This window comes from Artibeus jamaicensis, unplaced genomic scaffold (genome assembly GCF_021234435.1).
Source record: "Artibeus jamaicensis isolate MK-2021 breed Jamaican fruit bat unplaced genomic scaffold, CSHL_Jam_final contig_793, whole genome shotgun sequence".
Lineage (NCBI taxonomy): Eukaryota > Metazoa > Chordata > Mammalia > Chiroptera > Phyllostomidae > Artibeus > Artibeus jamaicensis.
This window is the reverse complement of record NW_026521975.1, coordinates 12,795,948-12,810,412: the sequence shown is the minus strand read 5'-3', so window position 1 is coordinate 12,810,412 and position 14,465 is coordinate 12,795,948. Positions and strand designations below refer to the sequence as shown.

At 43.6% G+C, this 14,465-nt stretch overlaps 1 protein-coding gene across 3 annotated transcripts in view; it reads left to right on the top strand.

Annotated features, from left to right (window-relative positions):
• Positions 1 to 14,465, top strand: part of LOC119039416 (kalirin) — a 571,768-nt gene that overhangs the window by 384,162 nt on the left and 173,141 nt on the right. For 2 of the 3 annotated variants that reach the window (XM_053672926.1, XM_037132217.2), the window contains exons 11-12: positions 565 to 756; positions 11,593 to 11,801. In XM_053672926.1, the coding sequence (XP_053528901.1) occupies positions 565 to 756; positions 11,593 to 11,801 (401 nt within the window). The remainder of the gene's footprint in view (positions 1 to 564; positions 757 to 11,592; positions 11,802 to 14,465) is intronic. The other variant, XM_053672927.1, reaches the window with a different exon arrangement.

The window sequence follows — 14,465 nt, the reverse complement described above, 5'->3', positions numbered from 1 at the left end:
TCCTCACTCTGGCTGTGATGACCTCCTTCTTTCAGCTCCCTGAGTTGCTGACCCCTTCCCCTCCTAAGAGATAGCTCTGTTTCTAAAGATAAACACTAGTAGTTGCAAGGAACTTGAGCAAAAAAGTCAGGCAAGCCTCCCAGTTATTGTTTCCCAGACGATCTTTGCAGATGAGGTATTTCCAACTCTGGCAGTTACAGCCTGAGATGTGAGGGCAATGATGGATCTTCACCAGGGCCGGGTGGGTCAAGGAGCTGATGAGGATTGGGGACTCTCGCATGTCTCCTCCCTTCTTTCCAGGGCACCCCACCTCTGAGAAATCCCAGGGACTGAGGAGGCACTCAGCTAGTGCCCTCTACATGCCAAGCTGCCAGGCAGGCTGCTAGCTTGCTGGGAGGCAGCAGGCGGCTCAGCACTCAGCTCCTCTGTGCCAGATCAGGGAGCTGTCGGCTCAGCGCCCACGCCTTGCGCTCTAGCTCTGGGCAGCCCCTGGTGGGCTGGGGAAAGGCAAGAAGCTTGGTTCGTGACTGCAAGTTGAATTTCTCTCACTGTTGTTGCCGACAGAATACGTACACCAATGCCGACAAGCTCCTAGAAGCTGCAGAACAGCTGGCGCAGACGGGGGAATGTGACCCGGAGGAGATCTACAAGGCAGCTCGACACCTGGAGGTGCGCATCCAAGACTTCGTGCGCAGGGTGGAGCAGCGGAAGCTTCTCCTGGACATGTCTGTTTCCTTCCACACACACACCAAAGAGGTAAGAGTGGCTAGTGGAGAAGGGGCATTGGGTGGGTAGAGTTGTTCTGGAAAGGTTTGGGTCGGTTTCCTAGTATAATGACCCTCAGGGTATGCCCAGGGTCCTGCGTGGTCTAGGGGTTACTCTCCACCTAAGGTTGATGATAATAACAGTTTGCTCCTGATAGCCTATATTTAAGTCTCAAACAATGTGAGCCAAAATTTCCTCCTCCTCTCTGGTGAAGAGGGCACCGCAGAGGCAGGTGGTTTCTGGAGTCTCCAAGAGCATTCAGTCCTCAGCTGGAGAAATGTAGGAGTCCCTGGTGTAGAAGTAGTCACCATAAGGGGAAATGAGGATCAGAGACTCCCATTCCACCACACACCCTATGGCTTCTGGTCGCTGCTTCCTGTCAGAGACCCAGGTCCTGCACAACTTCGGTCTTCTTTGTTGCAACAAGAAACATACAGAGTTTGCAAGTGTGTTCTGTGTTATTTTATTTTAAAAAGAAGACAAGATTAAATCTTCATCATGAGCTCTGCTACAGAGTGATAGTAAACTGAGTTTGTGCTCACCTTGCCTGATTGTTGAGTGACAGCCTGTGAAGGAAGGGGTGTGGGCGCTGAGTTGCCCTCCACAGAGGAGGAAGTTAGTTGGGCTTAAACCTGACGGAGTTATTCAAGAAGTGGAGGCAGGAGAGGAGAGGATGGATTATGTTATGTTGCTGGCATGGCAGGGGTGCCCACAGAGAGGAGGGTTGCAAACCTGCCATTGCTTTGCATTTTTGATTAATGTGGGGCATTCTGAAATTGAGTAAGTGGCCAGTGAGGAGGCACATTTAGCATCTTCTCTAACAACACCCTTGGCAGATAAACTCATTAGGTACGTGCATGCTTGTGTTCCCACAGGAATTCATTTTAATGGAGTATTAATTAAAGTTTGATTGCTGCACAGGAAAAAAATTAACCCTACTTAATTAAGTTGATTTTTGAAATTGGAAATGCATTAAGAAGTCTGGATATTACTACTTCACAGACTCTCTGACACTTTGTGGGAATGAATGCAAAGCATTGCACTGCCTATCAGAAAAAAACATGAACAGATAATGTTTTCTAAACGGAGATTCCCCAGGCAGACGAAGGGCTGGCGAGCTCCCCGAAGCTGGCTGTGCTTCCTCTCTGCGGCCCCCACGGCCACTCTCTGATGAGTGTCTGTGAAGCAAGGGGATTAGTTTTAATCCAGGTTTTCCTGCCTGGTTGTCTGCTTGCTTGTGGCTCACCCTATTCTTAATAATGGTCTCAGCAACCAAAGGCATGTGTATTCTCCTTTAATTATGAGCCTGCTGATGGTAGAACGGAGTGTGAATGCACAGCAGTCATGTTCCTTGTGAGGGCTGTCGGGGTACTAGCTGTGCAGGGAGGGGTGGACTAGGTCAGTCTCCTTGGAAGCGCCACTCCTGAAAGGGTGACCAGGGCTTCCAGGGGCCCTTTCCAGCTACATGTCCCACCTTCTGTACGTGGATCTAGGAGGCTCAGCTTCTAGTTCAGGTTCTGCTGCTCCGGAGCTTTGTGATCTTGGGCAGATCACCATGTCTCTGGCCCTGGGTAGCCACATCTAAAATCATACAATTGGACTCGGTGGCCCTAAAACTCCTGTGGTTCCAATGTGAATTCAAAATTTCTTTCTTGGGTGGGGCTGGGTGGAGGTGGGGAAAGGAAGAAAAAGCAGGAATGACTACAGCACAAACAATAAAAATTTTAAAGACTTTTTTTATATTGACAATGAACAATAATTAATAATAGAAGTAATTAAGCCTAAAGGACTATGGGTGATCTCCCTAGCCTAAGATTTGGTTCCTTGTAACCACTCAGTGTATATTAGCTAGTATTTTTTAATTGAGTACCTAATGCTTGCCAGGTACATATCATTATATGCAATCCTCAGGGTAATCTTATGATAGAGTTTATTAACCACATGTTCAAGTGGGGAAACTGAGGCTCAGAAAGGAACTTATGTAAGGTTACAGAGCTTCTCAATAGCACAGAGATCTTACTTGTCTTTCCAAACACTGTGCCCTTGTTCCGAACCGCTGCCCCACACCCTGCGGTCCTCTTTCTTCCTCTTGTATCTCTTCTGCTTGCCTTCCTTCGTCTTAGTCCTCTTCTTCCTCCTTACATTTTCAGACCCCAAAGCAGGGGCTTGACGGGGAGGGTAGACCTCGGCTGAGGAATGTGAAGTGTTGCCGGGGTTGTGGTGTGGGAGGTAGGAATATCATTGACCGTTGTTTCCCCACGAATCTCTCAGCCCTTGTTAAGGTTGGTCCTCTTTGAGCCTGTGACTTGTTTTCACACTGAGGCTCAGCTTATAAAATCACATTCCAAATGAAATGGTACTAAAGGGAGCAGCATGATACTGGGGGAAGGTGAAGAAAGAGAACAGGAACTAAAGTATATTTAACACCTATGTGCTATATTATCTGTCTAATCAATAGCCATAAGAATTATCATTTTTATTCCAATTTTACAGATCAGAGAAATTCACAATCTGCCCAGGATCTCGTGGCTAGGAGGTGGTAAATGTAGGAATTGACCTTAAATCTTTCTAATTCCAAGGCCCATGCTTTTTCTCCTTGGCTACACAGACTTTTAAATATAGGCCAGAAAATAGAGCCCGGGAGGAGCCTTCTCCTCAGGAGAAAAACAGGAGGCTGTCAGGAAGTACCACAGTGTCTCTCGTCAGGATCCCAAAGTAGGAGAGAAATTGGGAGCAGCCCTTCTTGGATGCCAAGGGGTGTGTGACCGTGAGGACCCTTATCTTCAAGAGATCTGTAACTCTCCGGTCAGCAGATTCTGACTATTTTTTTCAGAATGGAAAGAAAAGCATCATTTTAAGTGGCTGTCAGGGAAGAGCTGTTTATAAGGGCCAAACAGCACTTTATATCTGCATGCTCACTCCCAATCATCTTCCCACCCCAAAACTGCATGTCTGAGGCCGCTGTTGGGGAGAGAAGAGAGGAAGACTTGTGCGTACGTATGTGCACACTTGCATTCTCTACACACATACATGATTATGCATGTGTGCGCGCACACACATGCACTCATAGGTTTTCTCACACATTAAGTACAGTGAGGTCTTGGATATCAGGGAGGTCTGATTTCCAGATCTTGATCTTCACTGGGCATGTTACGTGCCCTTGGGAAAATTACTTAATCTTCTACTCTGTGATAATGGTCATAATGATTATTACAAAATTGAGTAGTACAATACTAACACCACTTTTTTTTCCTGGTAGAAAATTTCCTCCCAAATATGTCCTTAGAACATCTCTGAAGTATGCTTAATAAAGAAGTTAAGGACTCAACTTAGGCATCATTTTTCCTTGAAATTCTTCCCTGGTGCTCCTAACTTCCACCAGACTTGACCAGAACACCATGTACATACCTCCTTCGATGGGGCTGGGATCACGCTGAGCTCTTTCTTCTTCATTAAACTTGAAGTGCTCATATTTAGATGTGCAGATACAGATTCTACTGTACATTTCTGTCACTATGTCTGATACACAGAGATGCTAAATAAATATTGAACAGGTTTCTTGACAATGGGGAGCTGTCATTTTATTATAAAAGAAAGAAAAAGAAAAAACAGGGAGACAAAAGAGGAAAAGCCCACTCAACCAGATGTTTTATCTACTCTAGTTCTTTGACTCGACCTCTGTGGACAATGTGTATAAAAGGGAGTGGGGTGGGGAATCTGAATTACCTGTGGGAGGCTTTTTCTAGGACCTGCATAGTAAGCAGAAATGGATTATTAGGTAGGCAGAGGGGAGCACCCTTGTATAGTCTCATGAAGAAGGAACCCCCGTGGTGTGATCTTTCCATATTCTACTTGGTGCCTCTGAAGACACACCACCTTTCAAACCCTAGTAAGTATGAGTCCTGTTGGATCCTAATGATTTTGGGCTCCTTCCTCTTGACCGTCTGCAGGTGTGTCCAACCTTTTGGTGTCTCTGGGCCACAATGGAAGAAATGTGGTCTTGGTCCACACATTAAATACTATGACACATAATCACAAAGATATCTCATAATGTTTTAAGTAAAGTTACCGTTTTGTGTTGGGCCAAATTCACAGCCATCCTGGGCTGCATGAGCCCATGGACCACAGGTTGGACACCTCTGCATCTGTAGGCAAACTTCTGGCTTTTTATTCAAGATTAGATTAGTAGCCTAATCTACAAGTCCGATAGGGTATTTTAAGTGGCTATGGTTGTTTTGTCCTTTTACAATAAATAGAGTGAATGGATGATTTGCTGCTCAGTTTCATGAGTGGCCATAGGTGCTATTGGGGTTGCTGGTAAATATTATTTTATACTTTTCCAGCTTAGGTATGGTTAACTCCTTCCTTCTTTCCTCCTTTCTTTTCTCCCTTCCTTCCTACCTACCTACAATTATTTGCTGAGTTTTTGCATGAGCGCCAATGTGTAATAGAGTATCACTGTAGTATGTAATTTTGAAGGAATTAAAGCCCCCTTTATAGGAGATTTCTGAGCAGGAACCATCTTCATAAATTATTTAACCTAGACTTCCTATTACTCCCCTGGCCGAAGTCATAATTTTACTTTTTCCCACTTCCTACATCAAAAGATTTACTCTAATCAGGATCAAAGAGAAGACAGAAGAAAGATATGAAAAACATACCCTCCAGGCTCATTTTTTCTGCAGGTTGGAGCGTCTGCTTCATCCCGTTGGCCCTGCCCTGTGAATTCTTGGTGACTGGAGGAGTGTGGATGGAGGGTTAAAACTTTATAACCATTTCATTGCAGTGTTGTTCATAGTCTCGAGTAATTAGAAACCATCTTAATTTGCCATATTGGGTGATTCATTAAGCAAATCTACATAGTGAAATATTATATAGTCATTATAAATTATCTTGTCAAAGATCATAATACATATAAAAAATATTTCCAGCATGACTGTAATTTTGATCACGTATATAGAATAAAGACTAGAAAGAAATGTACAAAGGAGTTAAGAATGCTATGGGTGATTTGATTTTTCTTTGCATTTTTTTGTTTTATACATTTTTTAATTATTATTGTTCAAGTATAGTTGTCTTCATTTTTACCCCCCCACCCATCCCCGCCTCCCACCCTTGAACCTACCCCCTTTGGCTTTGTCCATGTGTCCTTTATACGTGTTCCTTGATGGCCTTTCTCCTATTATCCCCTATTCTTCAGTGATATTTTTCCATTGAAAATCAGAGTCCTGGTAAGTATTATTTTACAAAAATAAAACTTTATCTACACTTAGAAAAGCAATATGATTTTTTTTAAAAGGCGACACACGTGTGTTTGGGATCCTCTTATGTGTCCAGAGCCTCAGCTGTTAGTACACATTGTGCTGAACTTTCAGATACGTTCTTTTGTCCTGGGACGAGAAGGCAGCTGGCTGTCGGCTGGCCTGAGAGGTAGAGAGGACAAAGGAAAAGCATTGGCCCAAGTTCCCCCTTTTTTTCCTGTTCAGTGAAAAACATTTGTAGCGAGTATCATCTGCTCCTCAGAGATTTTCCAGTCAGAATTCTCTTTCCTGTGTGTCCATGGAAATGCTATAATTGCTGGGCTTTCAAAATACCAATTTTTAGATATGTTTGTAGTTATAATGTGAAAGTTAAGTTAGCAAAGGATTGTGGCCAAGATAATCAACATTAGCCCTTTATTCAATGGCTTAATTAAATGCCCATTTCCATTTGTTTCTAACCTTGATAAGTCATTCTTCCAGTTATTACCTGCTCAAATAAACACACACCCATCTGTGCACACACACACCACAAATACTGGACGCTCATACATGCACACGCTCCCCTAAACACCCAGTCTGGAGCCAAAACTAGATCGGTCTTCAAATGGGATTGATGGCCTCAGACAGCTTCATTTACTGTTTCAATTGTCAGACTGTCGTGGTGTGTATTTAAGAAATAAAAGCTGGTAGTCGATGTCAAAGAAAAACAATCTCTTCAAAACGAGGGAAGGGTGGTTCACCCTGTGTGTTGTCGGTGCTCCTTTCGATACTTCTAGCAGTCAATCAAGTGTTCAGCACAGTGGCAGCCTGAGCTGTACCAGTGCAACAGGCAATCACCAGAAGCCTTATGATTTCCCTGCCCCTCCTAGTTTCTCTCGTTTCCCCCTGCTTCTTGCCTTTCCAGTTGCCCTTTACCCAAGCTGTCTCACTATGCAAGCAGAATAGGGTCCATGGGCTAGCCCCTCCTGAACTCACTGGTTTCACTATTAGAACTAACGTGTAGGGCATTGAAATGCTCCCTTAACTGTACCTCTGCCAGTGTTCTGGAAATTCTCAAATTGGGCCCATTCTTTTGGATGTAGGTATTTCTGGCCACAACCATGCGTTCTCTGAGAGAAATAACACATAAAGCCATCTAAGTGCATGTATCAGCATGAGCCAAGCAGCCATTGCCAAGCAGAGCGCAGAACCAGCAGAAATGGGTTGCAGTGCAGGTGCATTTGATCAAGAAGAGAGGGTCTGGAAGTGGCTGAAACATGACTTCCCCTTTCTGGGGAGCAGGTGGGCTGGTGGAGATGGTGCAGCGCTAACATGTTAGACCAGCGATTTTCCACCAGTGCACCACAAGAATCTGTAGACCATGCAATACCTGACTGTTTAGTCAGGGGCACTAACCTCTTTTCCCTCAGTGTGTCAAATAAAAAATGACAACAGCCAACACAACGATAGGCATCCAGAGTGAATGAATCAAAATTATGCCAATTTTTTTGTCATATCTGAAAATATACTTTTTGGTGTGCTGCACAATTTTAGTAATTAGTTGATGTGTGCCATGAGAAGAAAATGGTTGAAAATTGCTGTGTTAGATTCTAGATAACGAGACAGTAAAGAGGAACCAAAATGGAGAACAGGAGGAAAAAGCATGTGGTCGCTGCTTTCAAGCCCCCTTGCTCCATGATTTTACCTGGTTCTGGTGATCATTGGCTTGTGGTGGCTTCAGCTGAGAGATCACTCAGAATAGGTTTCATTGGCTGCCCGATAACTAGTGAATTATTAATGAAGTGGCCCTCTAATTTGGATTCTTTTCAAAGCAACGCAGGCATGTTCTTCAGGGATAAGTCAGGTGGACCCCTGTGCAGAAGGAGACCTACATGACATTCGGATAGTAGAAAAATTACAGCCTAAGAAATGGAGTATTGACCTTTGATCATAGTTCAGTGACAGTGATGTTTATTCCTGTCCACTTTAGGCCTTAGATTCTGCAATTTAAATTTGCTGCCACCAGGGGGTGACTGTGTGCATGTGGTTTTGTGGAATTTCAAGTAGCAATCTTTCTAGGTTGTAATAGTATCTTAACTTGGTATCACAATTATCGTCAGACTGGTGCTCCATTGTCTGAACTTGGGATGTCTCGGTGTCCAAGCTGTGACTGGGTTTTCAGTTTAGAGAGGCACTTCTATTACTGCCTTCTTCTTTATATCAGTTTTGAAGAGAAGCCGTAGCATGTTAGAGCTGGAAGAGATTTTAGACACAAGCGAGAGGAACCACACACGTACACACACACTTGCTTCATTTTAAATGTGAAGTAATTGAAGTAAAGTAGTTTTCCCCTGGTCACGCAACTAGTCAGACAAGGGCAGAATCAAAATTTATCCTCAGTAAATATCAGTTCTATTTGAGAACAACTTTTTCTCTGGGGTTTCCGATTGTTTTGTTTACAAAAGGGAAAATAGAGAAAGATGTCACTGACCTTTTTGTCTCTAGTGCATCCGCCTCCTTCCCTACTTCTGAGTCAAATTCTGTTCTACAACCAGCAGTTTGGATGTTTCGTTCTCTTGGAGATTGGCCTTCCTTTCCTTGCCGGTCTGCGAACCCCTGGGCTGAGCTGCATCTGGTCTTATACTTCGTTTATCTCTTAGCTAGTTTTCCTCCGCAGTAGGTTTTAACTCTGCCTTGGACAAGGGTTTCTTTATACAATACAGGAACTCTGAGAAGTCGGTTTCAATTCATAATCAAAGAATATTTGTAGGGAGGACACATATTTCTGGTACTGACTTCAGAGGACAGTGTGTATTCTCAGATGTCCCTGGTCCTTTTGTTGATAACTGTGCCACCTCATTTTGGGGGCAGTTTTTAATCTGCGACTTTCCCTGCAATGTAACTGCACGACCTCCGGGGGGAGGGAGTATCGTGAGTCGCGGTGGATTTCCTTAGAAAGGAATGATGCCTTCTTCCCTAGACCTACGCCAGAGGCGGTCAAGTTTTCATTAAGGGGTGGGGAGGACGTCCCAGTGGTGAAGCCATTAACATAGCTTAAGGGTGGTACTGAGAACAAACTTATCTTAAATGAAATAAAATCCTCAAGATACCTAAAAGCCTCTTTTCTATCTCATTCTTGTATCGGTGAGTGCCAGACTTATTCTAATCAGTCTTCAGTCTCATTGCCTATGCTCCATTGAGACGTCAAGTTTATTTTTCTTCTCTTAAATTACCTGCTCCGTATACACAATTTGCATCTCTCATCACATCTCTGTTGCTCCTTCCTTCCTTCAAAATATCTGAACTTGCCAGTGTCTAGGCTTTCCTTAGACATCCTAGGACAAAGCAGCAAAAACAGGAAGGCCCCGCTCAACCTCGCATATTGAAGGACCAAATCCATGGTTGATCTTTTACCAAATTCCAATTTTCCCTCTGCCTGCTGGCGGGAGCTAGAGATGGCTTGCATAAAAACATCTTTTAAACATGATGATATCCAGCATTTACTATATGCCAGGCACTGTTGCTAAGTGATAAATAGATAGATTTATTTGTGTGTGTATATACAAACAGACATACAACACACATATTTGTATATATCAACTTAGTCATCTTTACAGCTTTGTGAGGTTAAGCACTGTTATTATCCCCATTATATTGATAAGGAAAACTGAGGTACAGAGGTTATATAGCTAATAAATAATAGAACTAGAGCTTGAAGCTTTTAACTACTATACTGTATTGCTTCTGTATACAATATTTTTTCAGAGAATTCATTACCTTTTACCCAAGGACTTCAGCACAATGGGAAAATGGTTTTGCTTTCTAAGTAGAATGACAGCCAGAAAGTATAAAGTAGCATTAAACTACAGTGACCAATATACTGAACTTCCTGATTTGAAATGAGTACATTCACACTTGTGGGAATATGTACCCCAGCTTATGTGGTCTGACAAACTTTTGTGCTTTTATAATAAAAAGCTTATCTGTAAAGAAAATAAACTGAATTACAAGAAAATTGCAATCTGCTGAATGATGGGAACACTGAATAATAATTTGGTTACAGGTGTCATCGCAATGCTGCAGGCTTATTAATAAGGCTGTATGTTTGTTTAAAGCATTAATAATAAGTAAATCATTCCATCTTCATAATCTCTGAAGCAAGCAGGTGGTTCTTATTCGTCCCATTTGGTAGGTTAGGAAACTGAGTCTCAGAGAGGCTTTCACCAGTCTAAGAAGGACATTCATTCTGCACCTCCAGGGCTCATTTGTTGGGTTACCTCAACCTCCTCTGCCACATCTGGGGCCTCTGCTGACTAAAGAACAAATAATCACTTGTCTGAAATCTAAAGACTGTTTTTTTCTCTCCTTATTATTTCTTTTCTCACCCCTTATTACAAAGGCTGTTTCATGATTTACCATACTAAACCAAATAGATAAAATAATCTCAAGGTGGATAGTTACTCATGTTTTTAACTTACAGAATTTTAGAACCAGAAAGTAAGTAGCAATTTTATTTTATGCTTTCCCCAACCTATTTTGTACATGAAGCTATGCTGATAAAAGGGTGTAGTGATTTTACACAAAGGCACCCCAAATTACGGGAAGAGTAGGAGCCAAAATCCGTACCTTCTGACTCCTTCTATTAGTTTTCTCTCTCTGCTGGGTATTTCCCTGGTAAAGCCCTGAACTTATCTTTCTTGCTAGCCAGGTGAAGGTTCCTTGTTTCTAAGCAAACATCAGACTCATCTTTCTTCCTTCCTCTAGAAAGTGCCCGGCGAGGGTAGTTGGAAGTGGGGTACTGTGACTGGCCACTGAGGACCTAGTTTTATCAACAGCAATGAGGAAAAGCTATCAATAAAGGAGTTTTCAGTCATTCAGCGAAACTCTTCATCACTTTTGGTGCTTATTCTGTTCAAAACACTACACTTAGCTATTTCAAAGTTGTCTGACTAGTAATGTCATCCTGTGTTCATCATTTCAAATATCATGGGGGAAATGTGCCCATACTGGTTCAGATAAACTACATACTTAGCATTCAGATTTCCAACCAGCCTAGCAATCCTACAAAGAACAAAATGATTTAACATAGCATATATTTCCTTAATTAATCTTCATTTGATTCTGATTGAACATCACATTCTTTTTTACTTTCTTGCAAAATGATGCTAAGTTTCTAGGAATTTGACATCTGGCTGCTCAGAGAAAGTATGCAAAGCCCTCCCTGTCCTCCTTTCTGAAAGATAAAATAATACTCGTTCATCTAAGCCTTCTGTTCTTCCCACTCTCTCAAAGATGAGTGATCTCCCTGCTCTAAGATTACAAGTTTCCCTGAACCACAAAGAAGCCAAGCCAAAGGTGCTTCCCATCCTTAGGGAATGCAACACTGATGAAATAAACTTAACAAAGATGGATAATAAATAAAAATATAGAAATACAGACTGACCCATAAGCTGCCGATGAGAAGGCTAGGCAGACATTGCGCTGACTGGTTGAAGGTAGGTTGCATGAACCCCAGCCAGACCTTCCCCTGCCCCAGCCCCGGTCTCCCCCATCTGCCCTGAGTGGAGTCTCTGCTGTCTCCCCGCAGTTGTGGACATGGATGGAAGACCTGCAGAAGGAGATGCTGGAAGACGTCTGTGCAGACTCGGTGGACGCGGTCCAGGAACTGATCAAGCAGTTCCAGCAGCAGCAGACTGCCACTCTAGATGCCACACTCAACGTCATCAAGGAAGGCGAAGACCTTATCCAGCAGCTCAGGTCAGCGCCTCCCTCCCTGGGGGAGCCCAGCGAGGCCAGGTCAGCATGGGCAGTGCTTTCCAGTGTGAAATGCCTCGGACTGGACGCGAGATAAGTCATGTCCTGGTCTTGGCTGAACCACAGCCAGCTGTGTGGTCTTGTGTGATCTTCAGTTCCTCCATGTGTCAGTTATAAAAATGCCTGTACCATACTCAACTCGAGTTTGAAATGCAAAAGTAAGCAGAAAAGTTCTAATGTTCCAAAGCATTATTTATCATTCATGATGTTATTCACCAATCAATAAATAACATAATCACAACAAAAATTAACAATGAACAGAAAAATAAATAATATCTTCATGAAGAATTATAGCCTATTTAGTCATATGGAGAAAGGCCATTATGGAATATAATGTTCTTTGGCATCTGATCTCAGGCTGAACTCCGAACTCCATTGCCCCAGTTGGCAAAATGGTTAGCTTTGGCCCGTGAGAATGCAGAGTGTGTGATGTCCCCCTGTTCTTCATTACACACTTACGACTTTTCCACCATTCCTTGCTGCCTAGAAAATGAAAATCCTTCTGCACCAGCATAAACAAACATAACTAATGAGGGAATTCCTGTCTAAAACCTTATATTCATCTAGAATCATCCACACCATTGCCTCCTTTCTGTTGGTATTAATATCCAGTCTCCTGTTCCCGTCAAGGGCACTGACTCCTCAGAGAAAGTCTCACGAGGCCTTGAGCAGGCCCTCGGCAGCCAGCCCGGTGCCCAGGTGCTGTCTAAATAGGATCTGATGGTGCTAATGATGCCTGCCCACGGGGACTTGTTCTCATCCCAAATCACTCAGTGTTGGGACCCCTGGCAGCTCTGGACAGAAATAATCTCATCAACAAGTCTCACGCAAACCCTGGAGCCTGGGGGAATTACTTCAGTTGAGAGGGCTTTTCCCCTTCATATCAGTTTTAATTAAATAAACAATGAGAACTTACCTTTCAATGGCCCAGGCATGTCTTTCTGTTGGAAACTAATTATTTTAGTCTAAATATGCACATGAGATGCTCTGAATCTTCCTGTTGCATACTAACAAGACAGCCTCTTTCCCCTGGTCCCCCGATTCATCTTCATGAATATGTAACATGTGACAATTTTGTCTGCCTATCTAGGAAACTCCACCGTTATTTTTTTTCTAAATAAAATTCCAAATAGTGAGCAGTCACTTAACCTCTCTGGGTCTCAGCTGCCTCACCCGTGTAATTAGGGGCTCGCTCTAGATCTGCCAGCTCTGGAATTTTGTGATGGCTTATGTTTTCTCTCCAAATACTTTCCACAAGCCTCTGGGACTGGGTCTATGAAGATGCTGCTTGCCCTTAGCAACTGCCAGCCTTGCACAGGGCTCAAAGGCAGAAGCTGCTCAGAATCTCTGAGCGAAGGCAGTGATGAGGCTGATGCCAGTTCCACAAGTTTAGGTTCCATGGATTTCAGAGAGGACCATAGGTCTGTGCCCAAAACCCACTGATGACCACTGTTTCCCTCCTGTCCTGACTCTAGCCTGTGCCCTCCTCCCTGATAGCAAGACCAGTCAAAGAGAAAAAGAAGTAACTGTGCCCAGGGGACCTTGGCAGGGTACCTTCCACACATCAGGGCACACATCTCCTCAATGTCTGGCTTCCCGTCATCTCTGTCACTCCTAGTGAGTGTGACACTGACATGGGTGCTGTGAAACATGCTCCGAAATTATTCTCTTCCTTCTGGAAGATGTGTGATGGAGAAAGACTGAGAGAAGCAATCAGAAAAACAATCATATCCTCCCCAAAGCAAAGTCCTCAACTAATGCATAATGCCTAGTGTTGACTACATCTTCTCTGTGCTTCATGATTGGGGGTCCTGGCCATGGTGGGGTTTCATGCCCAAATAGGCCAGGGTTAGGAGGTAGAATTGGGAGCTCCCTGAATGATAGAAGGAGATGCTCTTGACATACTGGCTCATGCTCCCTTCAGAAACAACCTGAGCTCAGATACCATTGCTTCTGAGATGAACACAGGCCAGCTAAAAGGACTGGTTCTCAGAAAGCTCGCTGATGTGAGGATGCAAAACTAATGATCTCCCTCTTGTCCTCTGACATCTTAAATCATATAAGAAGTCAAGATGTGACAAGATAGTGAATGTGCCCACTTAGTTCAAGTTTTAGGACTTGAGCTTACTCAGGACTCTATAGAACGTTAACTTCTTAACCCCCAGGTTTCCTATTATAATTATCCCTTTGGAGGCCTCACCACCACCTCATTTCTGAGCAGGTCAGTATGTTTATCTCTTGGTTCCCAGTACAACGTGTCACCTTCCCCCTGGTACTTTGGTGTAGACTCTCCCTGTCAGAGCATACCCTGCCCCCATCATCCTGGCCGGATTCATCCTTTCTTCTAACGTGGGCAGACACATTCAGAACTCATTGTCTTTGAAACCTTGTTGCTGCCCCAGACTCTTGTGCCCTACCCTGTACTCTGCACAATTGGGCTCATGCCCCAGTCAACACTTGAGGTTTTTCTTGTGTCCTTTCAGGATTAATAAGCATTCGTGTGGCACGTTCCCGGTCACAGAGCACATCCACACACACTCTTACTTAACAGCAAACTGAAGTGAGCAGGGCAGGGATTATTAAGTCTAGTTTACAGGAGGCAGCTGAGGCTGGGGGAGGTCATTTCCCAGGGCCATCAGCCCACGT